Below are 23,486 nucleotides of genomic sequence, written 5' to 3'. Positions count from 1 at the left end.
ATCCTTAAACTGCCAATATATGTTGCTCATGATGCAATAGGGAGTTAATTTTTGGTAAGAGAAATCAGTTGATATATTTAACTAAAAGGCAAATGATACATGAATATAAGAATTTATTTCATACTGTGCTTGTTACTGTGGGCTAGTTAAATGCAGGTACCTCTGTTCTTACAGCTGTCTGCTTCTCAACTGTCATGTGAATTTTGTGCAGGAAAAAGGCATTGAATTTTAAGCCCACTTTTCCCTTTGGAGACATCTTATAAGTGTGTAGTAGTACAATTACCAAGTCTCTCTAAAAATGTCTGCAGCGATGTACTTGTCCTTTATATTTTTTGAAGTTTGGAGAATTGCATAACGCTAAAATTTTATATGCATCTTAAGAACATCGGCACTCTGTGAAGGATGATTAAAAAGTTACAGAAAAGTAAGAAATTACAGAGATGTGATGTGGATAAATTTAAAAAACCATAGGTTTTTGAGTGCTCCAAGGAGAGCATTAGGCAACAATTGTCTGAAATGGAGGAAAGGAGTACAATAAAATGTGAATGGGTAGCTTTGAGAAATGGAGTAGTGAAAGTAGCAGAGGAACAAATCGGGAAAAAGACAAGGTCCATTAGATATCCATGAACAGTTTGAAATATTGACTTTAACTGACAAAAGGAGACAATATAAAATGCCCAGCAGGCAAAAGGAAATGCAGATGTCTAAGAAGTAAAATGGTGAAACCGTAGTGAGTAGAGGAGAAATATTTAGATCCTTGGAAGAATATATCAGGACAAAACTGTTCTGCCTTTTATGCAAGTTGTACGATTCAAGTTAAATGCCCTCACTATTTAAGAAGAATGTAATAATTCCAATTCCAGATAAGGCAGGTGCTGACAGTAATGAATATTATTGAACCATCAGTTTAATAAGTTATGGTTTGAAAATATTAACATTAATTATTTACTGAAAAATTGAACAACTGGCAGTAGTCAACCTTGGGAAAGGTCAGTTGTTGTTCCAGGGAAATGGAACAACATGGGAGGCATATCTTCGAAGACAGACTGAAGACCTACATTTGTAGCAATGGTAATGTAGAGAAAGCTTTTGACGCTGTAGCTTGGCATACACACTGTACAGTTCTGAGGGTGGGGAGTTATTTACAGTTTGTACAGAGATCAGATTACAAATATGAGTACAAGGACATGAAACAAAGCCAGTAGTTGAGAAGGTAATGAGGTGGGATTGTAGCCTGACCTGCGTTATTCATTCTGTTCATAGACTGGACACTAATGGGCCTAAAAATAAATTTAGGAAATCTATCAACACATGAAAAGGAAAGTTGCTACTCACTATCTAGTGGAGATACTGAGTCGCAGTTAGGCACAACAAAGAGACTGTCACAAATAAGCTTTTGGCCAACAAGACCTGTGTCAAAAATAGATGACACAGTTGAACCCACACTGCGAACAACAGCAGCAGTGCATGACGGGAGTGGCAACTGGGTGGTGGTAAGGAGGAGGCTGGGGTGGGGAGGGGGAGTCATAGCAATGTAGGTGTGGGGGACAGTGAAGTCCTGCTGGGGAGCGCACAAGGACAAGGTGGGAGAGGGTAGGGCAGCTAGGTGCAGTCGGGAGGTTAGACGGAGGACAGGGAAGAGATGGGAGATTGGGGGGGGGGGGTGCAGAAAAGGAGAGAAGTAAAAAGACTGGCTGCGTTGGTGGAATGAGGGCTGTTTTGTGCTGGAATGGGAATAAGGAAGGGGCTGGATGGGTGAGAAAAATTATTAATGAAGGTTGAGGCCAGGAGGGTTATGGGAACAAAGGATATATTGCAGGAGAATTTCCACCTGCACAATTCTGAAAAGCTGGTGTTAGTGGGCAGGATCCATATGACATGGGCTGTGAAGCAGTCATAGAAATGAAGGATGTTGTGTTGGGCAGCGTGGTCAGCAACAGAGTGGTCCACCTGTTTCTTGGCCGGCCGGAGTGGCCGAGCGGTTAAAGGCGCTACAGTCTGAAACCGCACGACCGCTACGGTCACAGGTTCGAATCTTGCCTCGGGCATGGATGTGTGTGATGTCCTTAGGTTAGTTAGGTTTAAGTAGTTCTAAGTTCTAGGGGACTTATGACCACAGCAGTTGAGTCCCATAGTGCTCAGAGCCATTTGAACCATTTTGAACCTGTTTCTTGGCTACAGTTAGGTTGTTGGTTGTCATTCCCACATACAATACAGCACGGTGGTTGCAACTTGACTTATAGATCGCACAACTGGTTTCGCAGGTAGCCCTGCTTTGATGGGATAGGTGATGTTTACCGGACTAGATTAGTTGTTGGCGGGAGGAAGTATAGGACAGGTCTTGCATCTAGATCTATTACAGGTATATGAGCCATGAGCTAAGGGGAAGGGAGCAGGTGTTGTGTAGGGATGGACGAGTATATCGTGTAGGTTTGGTGGATGGTGGAATACCACTGTGGGAGGGGTGGGAAGGATAGTGGCCAGGACATTCTCATTTCAGGACATAACGAGAGGTAGTCAAAACCCTGACAGAGAATGTAACTCAGTTGCTCTCGTCCTGGGTGGGACTGAGTTACGAGGGGAATGCTCCTCTGTGTCCAGACGGTGAGACTTTGGGAGGTGGTAGGAGACTGAAAAGATAAGGCATGAGAGATTTGTTTTTGTACAAGGTTGGGAGCATAATTACGGGCTGTGGAGGCGTCAGTGAGACCCTTGGTGTATTTCCAGAGGGACCAATCATCACAGCATGTTTGACAACCACAGGTGGCTAGGCTCTATGGAAGGGACTTCTTGGTATAGAATGGGTCGCAGCTGTAGAAATGGAGGTATTGCTGGTGGTTAGTAGGTTTCATATGGACAGATGTACTGATGTAGTCATCTTTGAGATAGAGATCAACATAGGAAGGTGGCTTGTTGGGCAGAGTAGGACCACGTGAAGCAGATGTGGGTGGGGGGGGGGGGGGGGGGGGCAGGGGAAGCGGTTGAGGTTCGGGAGGAATGTGTATAGGATATCCTCACCCTCGATCCAGATCACAAAGATGTCATCAGTGAATCTGAACCATGTGAGAAGTTTAGGATTCCTCTAGATGATCAATGAATAGGTTGGCATAGAATGGTGCCGTGCGGGTGCACGTAGCCTAGGTTTATAGGCAGATGTATCTCAGTTCACTCCTCCCTCCAACTGTAATCCACCCCCACTGCCCCCAAATCACCCCCTGTTAACTTTCCCAAATTCCTTAACCTCGAACCTTGCCTCACTATCATTCCCCAAATCCCTCAACATGCAAACTAACCTTACATCTGGAGAAAGAACCACAGTCCATCATCTAAAAACTGATCCTGACCTTATAATCCTACCTGTGGACATTGGCTCCACCATTGTTGTTTTGAACAGCAAGGATTACCTGGCAGAAGGACTCCACGACTCCACCAGCTGTCAGATGCATCCACCTACAAACCTCTCCATAGTGAACCCATTCCAGTAATCCAGCAGGATCTCTAGTCACTCATCCAATCCTTATGCCCATCTCAGTATCTGTCCCTGCAGTCCATCTGTCTGCTCACCCCTACCACTCCCTGCACTCCTACCTTTTACATGCTTCCTAAAGCCCATAAACCCAACCACCCAAGATCCCCATCATGGCCCACTGAGAGAATCTCTGGTCTTGTAGAGCAACACCTTCAACCTATCACTCGGTACCTACCCTCCTTTATAAAAGATACCAACCATTTCCTCCACCGACTCTCCACAGTTCCTGTCCCTTTACCACACGGTGCCCTGCTCGTCACTGTTGATGCCACCTTCCTGTACACTAACATTCCTAATGCCCATGGCCTTATTGCTATATAACACTAGCTTTCCAGACGCCCTATGGATTCCAAACCACCAACCTCCTTCCTAGTCGCAATGACAATCTATATCCTCACCCACAATTACTTCTCCTTTGAAGGCATTACCTACAAACAAATCCGTGGTACAGCTATGGACACCCGCATGGCACCATCCTATGCCAATCTATTCATGGGCCATCTAGAGGAATCCTACCCCTCCCCTCCGTCTAACCTCTCAAATTCACCTAGCTGCCATGCCTTCACTCCATCTCATCCTTGCGTACTCCTCAGCAGCACTTCACTGTCTCCCACTCCTACCCTGCTGTCCCTCTCTCCCCACGCCAGCCTCCTCCTTACCCTCACCCAGTTGGCACTCTCATCATGCTCTACTGCTGCTGCTCGTAGTGTGGGTTCAGCTGCCAGAGACTGCAGTTAAATGTTTGTGAGTTTAGTTTATGTGCGTGTGCGGTCTATTTTTGATATAGGCATTCATGGCTGAAAGCTTATCTGTGACAGTCTTTTTGTTGTGCCTATCTGTGACTCAACATCTCCGCTATGTGGTGAGTAGCAACTTTTCGTGTATTGTTACATTACATCCTGGATTTTTATTGTTTGCTTTGTAAAATGTATTCAAGTGTAGTGAGAAGAAATAAAAACTCTGAGATTTACAAGTGAAATTTTAATTGTGTCAGAGATGGAAAAGGGCTTTGAAGATAAAATGAATAGAACAGATAGTCTTGAAAAGAGGTTATAAGATGAACATCAATTAAAGTAAAACAAAAATACTGGAATAAATTGAATTAAATGTTGCGTTTCTGGGGGAATTAGATTAGGAGATGAGTTTCACTGACAAAAGAAAAAAACTTCTGAAAAAAAACTGCAAAATTGCCAACATGAATTGTAGATAAATGCTGGGAAGTCTTTTCTGAAGCTATTTCTCTAGAGTGTAGCCTCGTACAGAAGTGAAACATGGGTGATAAACAGTTCAGGCAAGGAGAGAAAAGGAGCTTTTGGAATAGTGGTGCAAGAGATGACTGCTGAAGATTAGATAGTTTGATTGAGTAACTAATGAGAAAGTACTGAATTTAATAGAGGAGAAAAATATTTGAAGCATCTAGACTAGAAGAAGGTGTTGGTTGATAGGATACATCCTGAAGCATCAGGGAATAGCATATTTGGTAATGGAGGGAAGTGTGGCTGACTAAAATTGTAGAGACAGTCCAAGGCTTGACTACAATAAGCACGTTCAAATGTATGAGAATTGCAGTAGCTACAAAGAGCCGAAGAGGCTTGCATGGAATAGGTTAGCAAGAACAGCTGCATCATACCAGTCTTTGGACTGAATACCACAATAACAACAACAGTCTTTATGTAATTCAAAATGTTTCTGATCCTTCTTTCATTCATTACGTTTTTATTACACTTTGTACAGTTGGAATTATTCCTGGAACACATGGTAATTGTTACAGTCTTACATAAATAACTTTTATTTGTATTTGTATTTTCAGTATTTTACATTATCCAATACCAGAAGGTTCAAAATACTTTTTGCTGCAGATTTTATCCAGGACTTGTGCTGCGTTATGGCATATGAAAGAGGTTTTACACCTCCAGAGAAATACATTGCTCTGTCAGATTTATTGTTCATTTTGGTAAGAGTAACTTTTTCATTCCAAAGATCAGAGTCTAACACCCAACTGGGTTACTTGCAGCACTTCATGAAAAAATGCCTAACTAAAGTATGATTTAGATACCTAACTTCAGTGTATGGTATCTGCATAACTGACTTGCAGTAAGCAAATCAAGTAGCATACATGTAGCAGGTATGCTGTGTGAGTCCATACTATCAAACATAAACTTTGATGATGAGAAAAATGAAGACAGGCTATTGCAATATGTCAAGTGTGTAATACAGTAACTTCCAACTCAGTTATAGTTTCTATTGTAGTGTAATATAATTATCTTATTTTTTGGCTGTTGACAATAATATGATTTGATTACATAATTTCTTGTTAAGGTCTGATTGCTCAAACCATTTCATCTACAGGTGAGAGCAGTCGCTTGAAAGGAGAATCCACACTGGTACATGCTGAATTCACATATTATTACTATCCTGGGGATAAAGCGTTCCCTTGTGAGTAATATTGTATCATTTTTTTCAAATATACTTCTTCTATTTTTATTAATATTGGTCATCTAAGTATAGAAATTATTTGGATAGTAAGCTCTGTAATGGTCAGCTGAAAACAATAACTTTCATACTACCATGAATATGATATCCAGTAAGGAACTATTTGAAATTCAGGAAGAAATAAGTCACTGGCAGCCAAATCAGGACAGTCAGGCTAGTGAGGAAATTGCTCTCAGGCAAATATTGTGATTCTTGCGTCACAGCTGCCATCAATGTGACTCAAGATATCTGCCTTGCTCTGAATTCCATGCAATTTATGTATTGCCCTGCATTTCTCATAGATATGACGGTGAACTCCAGTAGCTAATCACTGAGCAAACCATGCAGTTACTCTGAATTCATTCAGTGTGTAAAAACTACTTAAATGTAGGTAGCATACATTGTTAACCAGAACAACAATCTATGTTTGGCTATGTACAAATTTGAGCAGGCTTCAGATATAATAAATGATTAAAAAATGTATATCAATAGAAGGAAAAACTCGGTAACTGTTTGAAAACAGCATTAGTGATCTCCAGTTAGGTTTGTGGCAACTCCTTCCATCGCCTCCATCTGTAGCAGTAGATGAAGGGCTGCGCAGACAAAAACCTAGTGATGAGCAAAGCACCTGCCAGCCAAGGTACTACCACATCCACCAACACCCTCGCTGGTCACTTCTGCTGAGTTAGAACTTAGATGGCCTAAGCAAGGACACCACGATGCCAAAACACCTCTTGGCCAATCTCTTGGTCCACATCAACGAGGCAAGACCTCCTGGCCATGCTCTCAACAGCCCACCCACACAGCGCCATGTGGATTATGTCGTCGTCTGCCACGTTTCGCCACAGTATGTGCAGACAGCATGTTTTTATCCCACATCCAGTGTCGCTGTTGTATCACAGTTCGAGGATGCTACTCCATTTTTCATGCTGCCTTCCTAAGCCATGTTTGCTCAAGGTGCTTCCATTGACTGCAGGTGTACAAAGCCTGATGCTGGATGCCTGGTTTGTCCCCTGATATCAGCACCTGGAACACTACATAAAGTGTGGTGTAAATAGTGCAGTGTGTGCCAGGACTACCAGGTGAGTTTATCACCATTCCATCCACGGCTGTTTTGGCACCCCTTTGCTGGAAAGCACACCACTGAAGCAGGTTTTCCTGCACCACCAGATGATGCCGAACAAAGGCTGTGAGCCATTCATGGCCCACCCATTCCAGTGACTCCATAAAAAGCAGAGGCCCTCCCTGATTAAGAACTAGTAACTCACTAAGTTTTACTGTAGTTGTTAGCTTAGAGAATAATGTCTCTGAACCAGCTCGCGTGGCCCTTCCAGCATGCACCATTATTTATTGTGATCTTTTATTATTAGCTCAGCGCTATAGACATGTATGCCCCTTGGGAGCATAGAAGGAAACCTAAATCATTCCTTCAAGTTCAATCCACATAATTTAAATATCTGGTTATTAACAATATTAAGAACTATGTAGTGGGACAAACATAAGAAATCCATTATAAAAAGGGCTGAAATTTTACCTGTGTTTATTGGGAGAATTTCTGAAAGTGTGTTGATCCAACATTTACTCTGTAAAGATCCTTGTGAAACCTGCAGTTGAGTACTGCTTAAGTAGTATGTATCTTCTGAGGGTGCTTTGAAGGAGATAAGTGGAATGTAGAGGTTCGTGAAAGGGTAGTGGAGTTAATACTACAGAACTGTAGAGATTCTCCAGGATCTTAGGCATGGATTAAATAAATAAAAAATAATTTGCACTCAACAGAATTGGACACATTTAAGAATCCAATGTTTAAGACAGACTGTAAAATAATTCACTGCCAACAACTATATCACAAAATAATAAGAACACCATAAGAGAGATGAAGTCACATATGAAAACACAGGAGGACTAATTTTCCTTCCCTGTAACTGCACAGAATACAATTGTTGAGGTACGTGGCTATATGGAGTGGACTTAGTGGTGTATAATCTAACTGTCTTTTATCTTTTACTCAGTAATGACAGAGAATGTCAAAACTCATTGTGCTCGGACTAAATAAAGGAGTATTTATGTGTGTAGCCATCAGATGATTCTCCAGAATGTCTTTCATCAAATAGGGTTTTTAAGCCTTAACTTCCTGTGTGTCTGCAAAGAAAATTTTGTCAGTGTATATTATCAGTTCTGATGTGTGACGGTGAGACATGAACTTTTAATGGGAGGACCTTTAAAAAAACTTAGCATTCATCAAGTGAGCACTGTGGAAATGCATGTTAAGACAAGACAGGAAAACTTGATTTGGATCAGTGGACAGACTGGAATGGAAGATGTAATGTGGGCTGTATTGAAAATTAAATAGAGATGGGTGGGTCATATAAGCAGGTGGATAGATGGTAGATGGGGAAAGGATTTTTTTTTTTTTTTTGCTGAATTCCAGAAAGTAAGAAATAGAATAACATACAGTAAAGTAGGTAGATGGCATTAGAAAACACATGGGCATAAAGATGAAAATCTTAATGACATTGAAAAGTCAAGGGTACACCTTAATCCAGTATGGATGTCAAATTGTGGCAGTGGCAGCTGCTGCTGTTGAAAACAGTGACAGTGATGCAGTAGTGCCCCTTTCAATTTTTGCAATATATTGGAAGTATGTACATGTAATTGAGACAGACACATGTATATGTAGGAAATAAATAAAATAATCATTTCTGCATAATTGCATTATATGTGAATAAGTTTATTCAAGTTCTTTGGGATGTACAATATTACTGGCCTTTCTGTTTTGTGCAAAGACAAATACAATTTTTTTGGCTGTTCCATTTGTATGGTTGCAACATATATCTGACCTTGTGAAAAGTATGGATTTTCCACATTTAATCCATCCACTTGAAGTGAATGATCTTGCAATTTGTTGTTGATCATTGAGAATGCCAGGCAAGTGGAGAATTTTAGTCTTGAAGTGAAGTGAATGATCTTGCAATTTGTTGTTGATCATTGAGAATGCCAGGCAAGTGGGGAATTTTAGTCATTTAAAATGAAATGGCACGTCAGTGGGAATGATAGGAATTTGTTGAATGAGCACATCTTCTCCGTTTGACTTGTCATTCAGAATTGTTGTCTCAGTGATGTTTGGCATAAGTTTTTTTGATGGTGAGTTTGATTCCATTGAACAACCCAGATGGATCAATTTTGCACAAATTAATTATTAGTGCCACAGTTTTGAGTTACAATGTATGCAGTGGGACAGCAGGACAATCCAACGAATTCGAAAACTCAGCTGGATAGTTTGTCAGTAGATTTGTAGGAGACAAACCTGCCGGCAACTTATTGATGGATGGTGTAGTTCATTGTACTGATGTCAGTGTTTTCTGCTGCCAAAATAACATGTTCACAAAGTTGTTGGTGATTTTTGTAATGTCCAGAATTGTAGCATTGTCTTTCTAGCAGTCTATTCGAACAAAAAACCAGTACATTGTTGCTGGAAGAGCTATATAGCTACAAAACTTCCCAAGACAGAGCCAGTCTTTTTTTTTTTTTTGGGGGGGGGGGGGGGATTGCGCATGAAACAGACCATTACTTTTTGAGATCATACGTTCCAAACAGGCAGACAAACATGAATTTTATGTAAGGATTTAAAGCCAAAAATTTACTTAATTGCTACTAATTTTTGCTCCTGCCCACTTTTCCCAGCCCTTTAACCTCCCTATACAAATGTGGGTGAAAGTATGTATATCTATAGGTACATCAATGATTTTTCAGAATGTATCAAAGTAACAAAGTGATTTTTAAATGCTTAGTTCCTCCTAGAAATTTCACATCATCTGGCAAAGCCCAGTTTGGAAAGACAGTGTGCGTAAGAATGTGTTCAGTAAATAAAAATTGTAAAAAGGTAACAGTGTTATCAGCGTGCCCAATACTCTAGTGTGCCAGTTGTGTACGGTTGAATGGCCTGTGTAAGATAAACACAACCTAGGACTGGACCATGTTCTCAATTGGATGTACACATATCTGCCTGTCCTCATTCTATACTGCATGACAGTTTCAGAAAATATCATTCTTAGGAAACACAATTGGCTCTTCATTCACATCAAATAAAGACTGCTGTTGCCAGGTATTCTCAAGTTGATTCCAGAATTCCCAAAAGTTTTAGACATTGTTCCTCATATGCAGCTTTTAATGAGGTTGATTGCCTATGGAGTATCTGGTAAAAACCTGGCGACATTTATAGGTCATACGTGGATACATAGGTCATACGTGGGGAAGATGCCACACATCTGGAGGGGACTATCATGCTCAAAGTTTTGAATGCGCTGTAAGAGACTAGAGAATGGACATGATGTTGCATCAGTAGCCAGCAACAGAAAGAGTGAAGCATCTCCTCACTGATCCTCGGCTGCCTGAATCTGAGGTCCCACATGAGCCTGTCTTAAGTTTTCATTGGTCAAGGGTTGCAGCTGATGCTCGCAAAGGCATCTGTGTGTCAGCAGTGCTTACCGTGGGGACCCTGCCTAGCCCAGCATCAGGTGCCTGGAAGCTACACTGGTTGTGAGAGCGCTCTCAGCAGCAAACTCAATCACAGAAACCAGTTTAGAATACAAAATTTTGATAAATCATCCCAACTTCCTCCACACAGCTGACCACCTGCACATTCTTTCCCCCTTCCGCAGGAGTAGAGCAAGAAATTTGCAAAAATGATGATTTATGGTATTCTCTTGTAGACAGACGGTGATTATATGGGGACCTTGCACACTAAGGGGAACATCTAAGTGCAATTAATTTTGTTCTCTGGATGATAACATTTACAATAATTATTTCATTGCTTATTAAATTGGGATGACCAGGGCTGACAGAGGATTTATTTGTTGCTTTTAATTTTATTACGTCTTACCTTACAAATGGATTCTGGTGGACTGTCAAGGCAGTGGAGGGGCTCTGTGAAGCGAGGCAGTGAGATGGCATCGTAGAGTACAGTGAGGAGGTAACTCATGTAATTTGGAAGGGAGGCTTGTGGGGCTTCTATACATTACCTCATAGGGAATGTGCCCCGTTGAGTTGTGAAATCTGCTGTTGTAGACAGATAATAAATATGGCAGATAACAAACACAATCATTATGTGTCTTGTTCATGTAATAGGATAGGATTAGAATAGTGGTTTTATGAATACATTCAACACGGCCATTGATTTTGGGATGGAAGGGATTAGTTCTCCACTTCTCAATCTATAACAGTTTACACACTTGTACAAATAGAGCAGACATGGAAATCGTTTCTTCCTCCATCAGAATGGCGTTGGGACTCCTGAGTGGTGGCACTAAGTGATTCATAAAGGCTTTTTCTACGGTGTCCGCCATCTTATCTGTAATTGACACCAAAACCAGGTACTGTGAAAAGTGATTGTAGAGGCTTCTGGCAAGGTCTGAAACAGAATCCGTTGCTGTGTTTGTTGCGCTACTTGCGTGCACTGAACACAAGCATGTATATCTATATCCATATCACGTTGCCCATGTTGCCACCAGTAACAGGTAGCAATTCAGTTCTTTGTAGCTCGTTTGCTGATGTGGCAGGTTTGGGTGCTATCATGGCATAGGATAATGATACAAGACTGGAGTGCTTTCAATACTGCTAATCAATTCCCAAGAGGAGTTTTATGGTACAATATATTGCCTTCGGATACGAGATCTGGGAGAGTAGCACAGTGCTGACAGTTGACGTCCTCACTTTGCTTCTCTTTAAGCTCCGTGATAAGCGCCTCATTTGCATGCACTACATTTCATCTAGATATGTACTCTGAAAGCCACCACAGGGTGCATGGCAAAAGTTACCTTGTGCCACTATTAGTACAAGGTCCGTACGCCTCAACACGAGCCCTAATTACTCTTATCTTTGTGGTCCTTACACAAAATGTATGTAGAAACTTTCTGCAGTCAACTTCAAACACCAGTTCCATAAATTCTCTCAGTAATGTTTTGCGATAAGAATGTCGTCTCCTATCTAGAGTGTCTCATTTAAGATCATGAAGCATCTCCATAATACTCATACATCTGTCTGCAGTGTGACACCTTATCAAACCCTTTTTGGAAATCTAGGCATATGAAATCTGCCTGTTTCCCTTCAGCATTGTTTGCAGGGTATTGTATGAGAAAAGGGCAAGCTGAGTTTTGAACGAGCTGCTCTTTGTAAGTCTATGCTCATCTGTGGACAGATGCTTCCCTCCCCCCCCCCCCCTTCCCCCCATTCTAAAAGGACAGATCTTCTTACTTAATGCAGCTGGATTTTGATGAAATTTCTCCAGTACTGCTTAACTTCAACACCCAGTGCATTGAGCCTCCGCTGGGGTCTTTCAAATTCAGTAGTCATAAAAGAGCAGCATTGGCAGTTTCCAGTGTGGATTTCCTGCTGTACATAAAGCATGTAAATCCAATCACCAAGGCTGACAATTCCTTCTCTCTTGTGTTGTAATTAACTTCAGCATTAGTGAGTTGATGAGAAACGTAACAATTCAGTTTTTCTTCCCCATCCTGTTCCTGACTCAGAGTGCATCCTACAGCAAACTCAGATGCAGCACTTGAGAACATATATGGCTTCTCAGAATTGGGGTGTGTCAGCAAGGACGAACTTGTTAACACATCTTTGACCTGTTGTGTTGCAGACTTGCATTCTACAACCCATTCAGAAGATGCTCCTTTTTTCAGCAACTTTGTTAATCGTTTTGTTGCTGTCACATAATCCTTGCTGAATTAAAGATAAATATTCACCAATACTAGAAAATTTTGCAATTCCTTCACATTAGTGGGTGCGGAGAAACTGTCTGCCATTTTAGAAAATTTTGCAATTCCTTCACATTAGTGAGTGCAGGGAATTTGTATGCCGTTTTCGTTAGCCGTGGGTCTGTCTGTACCTCAGCTGAGCTAACAATATGGCCCAGATACTGAACTTTAAACTCAAGTGGGCACCTTGTAATATTGACAATATACTTCATAATCATCAGCATCTTCCTCAGTTATACCAGGTGTCGTAGTACCACATGAGACTACTAGCCAGGATACAGTGACATTCAAGGATGAGATACGTCTGACAAGTGGTCTAAATAGACCAAGCATGTTGTTGGCTTCAGCCATCTGAAGAAGAAGTTGACATACCACCGAAATGTGGTGGGCGCATTCCTTAAGCCGAAAGGCAGCCTCAAGAACTCGTGTACCTGGAGGGCACTACAGACATGGTTTTTGGCCTGTCTTGGGGTGCAATCACAATCTGATAATATCTTACTTTCATTTCTAAAGTGGTAAATATTTTACAGTTCCACAATCTATCCAAAGTTTCCAAAAGGAGATTTTCACTCTGCAGCGGAGTGTGCGCTGATATGCAACTTCCTGGCAGATTAAAACTGTTTTAATCTGCCAGGAAGTTTCATATCAGCGCACACTCCGCTGCAGAGTGAAAATCTCATTCTGGAAACATCCCCCAGGCTGTGGCTAAGCCATGTCTCCGCTATATCCTTTCTTTCAGGAGTGCTAGTTCTGCAAGGTTCGCAGGAGAGCTTCTGTAAAGTTTGGAAGGTAGGAGACGAGATACTGGGAGAAGTAAGGCTGTGAGTACCGGGCGTGAGTCGTGCTTCGGTAGCTCAGATGGTAGAGCATTTGCCCGCGAAAGGCAAAGGTCCCGAGTTCGAGTCTCGGTTGGGCACACAGTTTTAATCTGCCAGGAAGTTACTTATCCAAAGTTTCGTTGATACAAGGCAATGGGTATGTGTTGGTGTTGTGACTTCATTTACTGTCCTCATATCCACACAAAGTTTCTTATCATTAATAGATTTCTTGGGAACAACCACTGTTGTTGGTGATGCCCATGGGCTGGTTGAGGGTTGTATAATTCCGACATGAAGCTACTGCTGAATACTCTTTTCCACAAATGACTGTAAGTGCTGTCAGTCTGGCATCCCCAATCAAAATTTCATGGTGAACTAGGCAAGTATTTTCTCTCTTCAAACAATCATGCAAATTCCTCTAAAACTGGATGCAAAATTGCCATGGCGCGCACAGCCACACAAACGCAATGGTTGGCTACTGCGGCAGAGTTAAGCGGCGCCTGCAACTTAGTGCTGTCGCGTTCCGCCAGCTGGCACTAGAGGCATTCCCGCCAAACATTTAATCAGCCAAAAACTATGCATTCCCACGAGCCTTTTTCCGGCATGGATGGCCACACTATGATATCACCATCCACCCGTCAGGGATCGCCAATGGCCGCCAATCATCACTCCGGAATCAGTGGAGGAAGTCTGGAGCCGCTGTGTAAATAGCCAGAAGAAAGGGAAACTGGCGTCTTTCGACCTGCAACCCGGACTCTGCGCCTGTCTACTTCGCAGCATCCGCCGGGAAGCGTCGAGAGAAAACCCGACAAAGGAATGTAAATTCAGTTCAGTTGCTAATATTTCAATTCAATAAGGTGGCATATTCTTTGGCTTGTTATAAAATTTTGGTTGGAGAAGCAGCCTTTTGTTTTCAAGGAAAGTTTATCTTTTTGTAAAATTAAGCAGTGGCCTTGCTCCACCTAATAAAAAGTTTTGTTCACACATGGGTGGTAATCTGTGGATATAACAAAAATACTCCACTCAAACACAATTAAATACAATAACTTTTCCTGAAAATGTTTTTAAGGGGTAGCATGATTGAAGAGACTCGTATGGGAGATGATTCCTATCTCCTGTTCTCCTGAAACTGTGTCCCTCCTGTCAGAGGAATCTTATACTTGATTGTCCCATTTGGTATTACGACATCTCTTGCTCCAAAATCATCCAAACACACTAGAACACATACTTTTGTCACTACAGTATCTTTGTTACACAGGCTTAGTTTCATGCGGGTCTGAAATCTATCAGTAACATCATTCTGGATGAGTGGGTCAACTAGGAAGGCATTTCATCCAAGGATCTAGGATTTTGACTGTCAGCCAGAGAAACGTTCCAGTACCACCACTAATGTTTACAGGGGTGTTGGATTTTAACATCACAGTATACAGTTCTGTAGGGACTCAAGAAACAGGCTGTTTTTCCGGGATTTCTCGCATCCGTGTGGTGTGATTGCTGCCAAAATGGTAGGTGCCTCATCAAATTGGACAGTATGCGACCTGTATTCAGTCCCCAGGATGACATCAAAATTGTGCCCTCACATCCTTAATGATTCCATTTCAAAATTGTAGACTGCTCCATCAGCTTCTGAATGCCCTTGCTTCAGCATCCAGATCACTGTAGTCTAATTCATGAATGATGGTGAGTCATGTAGTTCAAGACATAGATGGGGATTACAGTGTTGTCGTTCAAAGTGACATTTGCAGTACACACATATGTGTGGTGTGCACTTGGAGAATGCATGTATCCTGCAAATTATGTATCTTTCTTGCTTATGTAGAATTTGTAACTTACCATCACCATGAGTGTGGACAACTCACGGCAAATGGAGTAAAAGTTCACTACGTAATCCACTATGATCACTTTTAATGCTCACATTGGCTAAGTCACTCACAGCAGATCACTCATATCACTACTGAATGCTCATTGGCTCTTGCAGAATGCATGATGTAGGTGCGCAGAAAAAGCTTAAACTTGATGACCGTCATTCTTGACACTAATTATAACACAGCAGTGTGGTGGCTTTAACACCTGTTTGTCACCACGGAACAAGAAAACTGAACTTATTTGAGCACTTGTGTGAAACAAAATTCTCACATTTCTCCCTTACATTTTACCCTTTATATTTCTATTTGCCATCTTCTATAAACCTTGGTAATTAACTGGGTTCGCTGTTCTTAAAGGAAGGGGAAAGGGGGCGGGTGTTGTCCACTTCCCTGATTAGGTCTCCCATTCCCTGTGTGAGTCTTAAAGCCACCCAGCCATACTTTCCTCTGTTTCGTTACTGAGGACAGTTTATGTTTTATGCACACATGTCCTACTTCTCTATAAATGGGGCGGTATGGGGTGTGACATCTGCTGGCGGTATGACCTTGCTTGCTCATATTGTCTGCAGTTAGTTTCATTAGGGAACATGGGACGTGGCTCATTATTTCATAAATTGGTGGAAACAAATCACCCTGCTTCTTCAAGTAATAGTGCTAGAATCCCCGAGAAAGATGGTGAGGCAGTCATACAGGCTTCACCTCCCTATGGTCTCCCAAAAAAGGCCAGAACACGTGAATCTTTCTTTGCCACAGCTGCCTGTAATCACATCTGCCAAAACTACTCCTCTGTCTACATATATTTTGAGCCTCAATAGAGACATCACACCCATCTCAGCAGTCCTCTCTTGCTGGGAGCATCTCAGGCACATGGTTCCAAACAAAGGTGCCTAGAATTTAATTTATGAACAAAACAATCATTGCAAAACTAAGGGTAGACACCTGCAATGAGAGCAATTCTTGATATTCTGTGTTTTTGCACTGATGCAAGCATTTGCTGGCAGGACAGCACCAGGAGCCAAAAGGCAAAGGCTAGTGACACACACATTATTGGCTGCATGGCTGCGGAACATGGAGCAGACCCTATGATCCTCAGCTATCCAGTGACACAATGACAGCAGCAGTGAGGTGATGGTGGCCCCAGTGTCAACATCTAGACATTCATGGAGACGACAGGAGTGGGAGTCGGCGGCGACAAGACCGGGTTGATACTGGACAGTGTGGTCGCAGTGACAGGAGGTGAGCCGAAGAGACACTACCGAGTGCCAGTAAGGTTGTCCATTGCTGGCAGAAACTCAGCACGGTAGGAGGCAGTGGTGGTTAATGCAAGTACAGTAACACAGAGTGCGTGCTTTGGCCGGGTGACGAACATCAGCAGAATGAGCCGCATGGCATGGAGAAAGTCCACGCCTGCAGAACTGGCTAACGCAAGTCAGAGGTGGTTACGGGACCACATGTGAAGTCGTTACGGGGCCACATATAAAGTTATAACTCCTGCCCATTGACAACACTCTGATAGCAGCTCCCAGCTGTGAAAAGGCTATTATTACTGGATTAAACAGTGAGCACTATGCTACTACACTGACACCAGATGTGCAGGATGGAATGAGTGTTGGCAGATACGTGGATGTCCAGGACAGTTAAGTTTCAAATGAGAACAGAGACAATGTGGCAAAAACTGGGTGCTGTTTATTTTGCCTTTCAGGATACATTTGGTGCACTTGGAAAAGATGCCATATGTCTGGACTGGGCTACACCAAAATTCTGAATGGATCATAAGAGAGTGGGGAAAGAACATGTTGTCAAGTTGTTACCCCAAGACCAGTGCTTAACCCAGCATACGTGCTGGGACAGTGCACAGGCTGTGAGAGCAGTCCCTCAACAAACAGCAGACATCAATTCAGAATTTTTTTTTAAAAAAAAAAAGGTTGATAAATCATTCTTATTCACTCCAGACAGGTAGCCCTTGCATCTGGTTGTGTGTCAACAGCTCACTTTCTTTGACTTATTTCATAATGTTTGAGCACATTATATGTTTCAAAATCCTGCTACCAGTCAGCATCAATGGTAGGAATCCAGAATTCAACAGATTTTTTGTGTGTTCCTTATTTTGTATTGGTGTGACCCATGCAACTTTGCAGTCTTTAGATATGGATCTTCAGTCTTGTGAACTGTTGTATACATTGCAAAAAAAGTGGAGCTACTTTACAATGTACCACAAAAGGAACTTAATTGGTAAATAATGTAGACTGAAACACTTGCCTTTATTAAGTGACTTGAGTTGATTTGCATTCCGGAATTTTACTGCATCTTATTTGCTGAAGGAATTTCAGAAAACCATGATTAATAACTTTGCTTTTCCTCAAACTGTTAGGCTCTCATATGCACATAGGTGTTATATCACTATGCATTTTGAACATGTGGACAGCAGATCCCCGTGTTCGTGAATTGTGTAGCAATAGTAATATAGCAATATAGTCATTCCAGTTTTGTTGTAATTGTTTTTAGATCATTTAAATTTATATTTGTCAATCACAATTTGATCATAGCTTTGTGCCTGGTGTTAGTGTTGAAATATTTAATGTGCAGTAAGAATGTATATTGTAGTTGATTAGAGTGGGATCCTGTCTGTACATAAAGGTGCAGAGTATTTAGAATCCACTCAGTTTGAGTTCACATCCTGTTCAAGAAGTTTTCTGAACTAACGGGACACATTTTTCACAAACAGATACTAAGTAAATGACAAACATAATTAGCGTAGGGGTGTGGAAAGTAGTAGTAACAAATAAATAGCATCTTTTTTCATTTCGGGTAAAGCATGGTTAGAGAGATCCTTAATAGTTGCTGATGACAAGCCATATTGAAATATCAACTCTGTTGCAGAAGGCAAGTCAGTGACAGGAGCAACAGAATGTGCTTTAAGGTATACGAGATGTGACAATAAAATAATGAGACTGATGTGAAAAAAAAAATTTGTTTACCATTTTAGTCAAGTTTAGTGTTGTGTCCTTCAAAGTAGTTCCCTTCTGATTGCATACACTTTTTCCAGCGCTTCTGCCATTGATGGTAACATTTCTGGAACTCATCTTCTGTAATATCCTCCAAGACCTTCGTGACAGCTTTTTGGACATCTTGCGTTGTTTGAAAATGGTGTCCCTTGACAGCCGTTTTGACTCATGGAAATAGAAAAAAGTTGCACAGAGCGATATCTGGTGAATAAGGTGGCTGTGGTAGTACTGAAATTTGTTTTGAGGTTAAAAATTGGTGTGGTTGGGATGGTGCATTATCGTGATGCAGAAGCCAATTATCAGCAATGTTGGCACAGACACGGAGAACTCTTTTACAAATTCTTTCTAAAATTTCTTTGTAGTAATATTGGTTTACTGTTTGTCCAGGAGGCACCCACTCTTTATGAACAATTCCCCTGGAATCAAAGCAGCACACAAGCATGCATTTCACTTTTGACTTTGACATGTGAGCTTTTTTTGGTCTGGGTGATCCCTTTGAGCACAATTGCCAACTTTGGTGTTTTGTCTCTGGATCGTACTGAAAAAACCAACTTTCATCACCAACAATTCTGGATTGATTTCCGTTTGCTCTAACAGATCAGCTGCCACATATTTCCGTGTTTCTTACTGTTGTGGTGTGAGATTTTTGGGTACCATTTTTGCACAAATCTTTCTCATACCAAGATCTTTAGTTATTATTAGATGAACCAGTTCTCGATTGATGTTCAGTTCTTCTGCAATGATTTTCACGGATAATCATCGATCAGATCGTACGAGTTCACGCACCCTGGCCAAGTTGACATCCGTCCACTGCGGTCTTAATCTTCAATATTCGTCCTGCCTTCACTAAACATTTTATGCCAACGAAAAACTTGAGCTCTTGACATAACCTCCTCTCCAAAAGCCTTCCGAAGCTTACTGTAAGTTGTCGTTGCCTTTTCACCCAATTCTGTGATGAGAGACATAAACAGGTGTTATCGTATTACAGCACAACTCATGACTGAGCAGTTGCATTGATGTGCCACTTGGACTAGAAGCAGCTTATAGACCAAAGTCAAAAATATTGTGTCTACGCAAGCCTGCAGGGTTGCCACATCTTGCAAAGAAAATCAGTCTCATTGCTTTATTGTCACACCTCGTATATTTTATAAATTTTTTTTTGAATGTAGAGACCACTGTTCCAAATTATACACATTGTCATCTACCCTTTACTTATTGTTTGGCTATAAAATAGAGGGAAGCCCACTAATTATGATATGTATATAATCACTGTAACATGTGGGGGTAAAGAGAAAGAGACCAAGAAATTCAGTTTTGTTGAAGGCAAAATTTCCAAAACATATTCATGTATTCAGTTAGTTTCCTGTTTCTTATATATCCCTGCACTTTATTGTTTATGCTGGGTCTCAACTACAACAGCTACATTAAAAAACTGATGTGTAGGTAGCAGCTTTGAAAAATGTTGTATTTTTGCCACCAATCTCTTCAATGAAGTACTTAGTTGACTTTGCTTTTCCCAGTATTACTAATACCGAACAAAAAAATACTGAAATCTTTGCAGCTGCAGTTGTTTATATGTTAGTACACTTTATTAAGTGATCAATATAAAAGGATGGTAACGTTTTTGCAGTGGAATACCAAAGACAAAACAGTGTTAATAAATTCGTGCTAAAAGAACTAGCGAAATCTATTTTTAATTTATTTGTTTTATTAGCACATAATTATCACATACATGTTAACTGTGTTATAAATCTAATCTATTTGAATTTGCTGAAAGAAACTCTCCAAGAATTGAGATACATCATTTGTAGTTACTCTGTGTGCATGGCAAGTAATGGGGATGATGAGAAGTAATGTCACTACAGTTTTGTCTGTTATGGTTGAAAAAGACCGTAAATTATAGGAATGGGTTTTCTTAATGCACTCAACTTCTCCAATTAACATGGTAATTTTTTATTTGTTGTAAGCAGAAACAAATTACTCAGGTGACTTGCAGTGCTCCGTGTGGTAAGCACTTGAAACACTAGATGCTCAAGCAATACAGCACTATCAGGTTGTCCCCTGATGATGCTGCTCAGTAAGGGAAGGTACAATCATGGAACAGTTGTAAGAAAAGAAGTGGACAAAATTTTCACTCTTTGTAATAAATGGCAGTATCACTCCTGCTTTTGAAGTGCATATCAAGTAGGAATCACAGCAGACACAGATTAATTCAGAGATTCACTGGTAATATTTTGGCAGATTTCATAGCTTCTACAAAAGTGTAGTAGTGATGATTAGGATGTGATCACAGTAGCACCGATATTGGTGGGTTTTGTCTACATCAATTGAAGATGGCCGATCTTTACAAATCAGTACACCAGTATGTGCACAGTCTCAGTACAACGGATTCAATCTCTAAATGTACAGACTTTGTATAACGGTCAGCAGAATTTGAACCAGTTCGTTTTCTTTGGTTGAATTTGGCGACATTTCAATGTGAATACTTAGGTTGTGAGAAACATACAAGAAAGAATCAATTTGTGGCATCCTTAGCATGAGATTAATCATAGTATGGATATATCTAGGAATCTATTGTTTTGAAGTCATTTGTGAAATGCAATTCAGTATTTTTGTTATAAGATTATTTTAATTCCATTGTCATTTCTAATCTGCAAAATTATTTTTTTACTAGCTATGAAATATATCTTACCTATAGGTAAATTAAAATTATTTGCTTACAATTAACTGGTTGCCCAAATCGATGGATGTAGGTGATTTGTGGGCAACTTCAATTAAACAAATTTGTCCTGCAAAATATATTACTGCACCTGGTATGCTGTGAGATAATACACTGACCAGTACACTAGTAGATTTATAGAACAAGGTATTAAATAGAGTGAATTAGAAAAAAGTTACTATATGGGTATGATTAGCCTTCTTTTGCTGAAATGCATTTTCTGAAGTTTGATTGCTTTTCACTGTCACCACGAGTCATTTCAAGTACGTCATAGGAAACATGTATTAGAACATTTATCTCTTCATTCTCTTAAATTAAATGACTGGTTGTTCCAATAACTGAGGAAAGTGTGTGATGAATGATATTGGTCATACCGTGACTGAGTCATCAGCCGATGTTATCAGGTGACCTCTGGCAATAGCATCATGATTGCAGTCTTAGGCAACTCAAATGGTAGTCTTTGCAAGCAAGCCATGTTGTTCTTGCAAAACTCTGTTGAATAAATTCAGAGAAATGCAATTCAAGGGAGACTGTGTGACAGTTTGCTGCTGGCATCATATATCTCTTGTAGAAACCATGAGAATAATGTAAAAGAGCTAATGACACATAAGGAAATGTACACACAGTCATTTTCCCCTTGTTTCATATGTGAATGAGATAAGATGTAAAATTCCTATTATTGGTATGAAGAACCCTCTGCCATGCATTGTATAGCATCTTGGAGAGAATGTATGTAGATGTAGAAACTTTTATACTGCACTACACGGAATCACCAGATTGAAAACTGTCAAGTGCAATGAGGGATTCACTGTTGGAACACAATCACAGTATGAAGATAGTAGTAAATACAACACTAGGAACAAAAGTAACCTCTATTGTACACTTACTCTTGTGTAGTAAGGAGAAAAGTGTGCTCCCTAGGATACTGGCATGTAATGAAACTGTGACATTCAGTGAACACAAGTACGTGTGTGGTTCTGAATGTCATGGATGCAAAGTCATTTGTTGTTTAGCATTGAACTGATGATAATAGGTGAACTATGGCTTTTATTGCCTGACCCTAGAATCTGCAGTTTTCTTATCAACATATTGTTGGCCACAACAGTTTACTTGAGCAGTTCTAAATTCCCTCATTTTGATGTATACATGGCATGATCTTTGGTGATTGGGCATGTGAATAGTCAAGTTCTTAGATGATCTTGGGGAGGGTACGTACAACATGTTCAAGCTCCCACTATCTGTCAGTGAACAAATACAATTATTCTGTGTGTTTTGCTTATCTTGCATTTGCTTGCCATGCTGACAACCTGTACACAGTCTGAAGAAATCGCGCTCATGTAACATATCAAACTATTTCAAACATAAGGACAAGAGCTCATCTTTCCACCACTGAAACTGTCTCTGATTTGACTGCTGATGAATGGATTTCCATTTGGTGTACTGAATGACAGCTGTCTTTAAGTGTTTATAGAAACATGATAATACCCATCAAAAAAGAAGCACATAGAAGTGTGTGGTCAAAAAAGAACCACATAAAAGTGTGTGATCAGTTCTATAGTTTTGTAGCAGTGTTTGAGATCTTGATGGGAAATGTTTAAGGGATTCAGATGTGCGGAGGTAAGATCATAGGGAGTTGCTGTAGCCCATACTAAAGTATAACAGTGGTGCTCAAGGGTCTAAAATAGGGATCAATAGAAGAAAAGCAATGCTATTCCTTGGAGCGTTAATAGTTGTGGTAGACTGTGCAATAATTCTATTATACCCAAAATGTAGCACTCAGAAAGATCACAAAGGTAAAATATATTATGGCATGTACAGAGGCATATGGCTGACCATGCCTAAATGAGATAAGAAAATGGGATGTACAGGAGCTTGTGCCTTGGAGGCGTTCAGTATGTAATGCAACACTTTTTTTTCTGAAACCAAGTTGGTTTCATTCAGGATTCCCATATACCATATTATTCTCCACTCTTTTTGGCTATGAAATCCTATTTCTCAACATAATCTCCGTTCAATATGATGACCTTGTACCAGCTTTCTGGATGGGCCTTTATGCCCACTTATCACTCCACTGGTTGACGTTGGAGTCAGTGTCATGCCGTGTCAATAACCTTCCCATCATCCATATACTACTTCCCACAGAGTGCATCCTTCATTGGGACAAACAGATGGAAGTCAGAAGGTACTGTAAGGTGGATGAGGAAGAACAGTCCAATGAAGTTTTGTGACCTCCTCTTGGATCTGCAGACTCGTGTGAGATCTTGTGTTGTCATGTAGAAGGAGAAGTTTGTTTGCATTTTTGTGACAACAAACATGCTGA

At 40.7% G+C, this 23,486-nt stretch overlaps 1 protein-coding gene across 3 annotated transcripts in view; it reads left to right on the top strand.

The window, feature by feature from the left end:
• Nucleotides 1-23,486, top strand: part of LOC126198474 (UHRF1-binding protein 1-like) — a 458,855-nt gene that overhangs the window by 170,407 nt on the left and 264,962 nt on the right. For all 3 annotated transcript variants that reach the window (XM_049934830.1, XM_049934829.1, XM_049934832.1), the window contains exon 8: nucleotides 5,879-5,965. In XM_049934830.1, the coding sequence (XP_049790787.1) occupies nucleotides 5,879-5,965 (87 nt within the window). The remainder of the gene's footprint in view (nucleotides 1-5,878; nucleotides 5,966-23,486) is intronic.

Source organism: Schistocerca nitens, chromosome 8 (genome assembly GCF_023898315.1).
Source record: "Schistocerca nitens isolate TAMUIC-IGC-003100 chromosome 8, iqSchNite1.1, whole genome shotgun sequence".
NCBI lineage: Eukaryota > Metazoa > Arthropoda > Insecta > Orthoptera > Acrididae > Schistocerca > Schistocerca nitens.
This window is presented reverse-complemented; position numbering and strand designations above follow the sequence as displayed.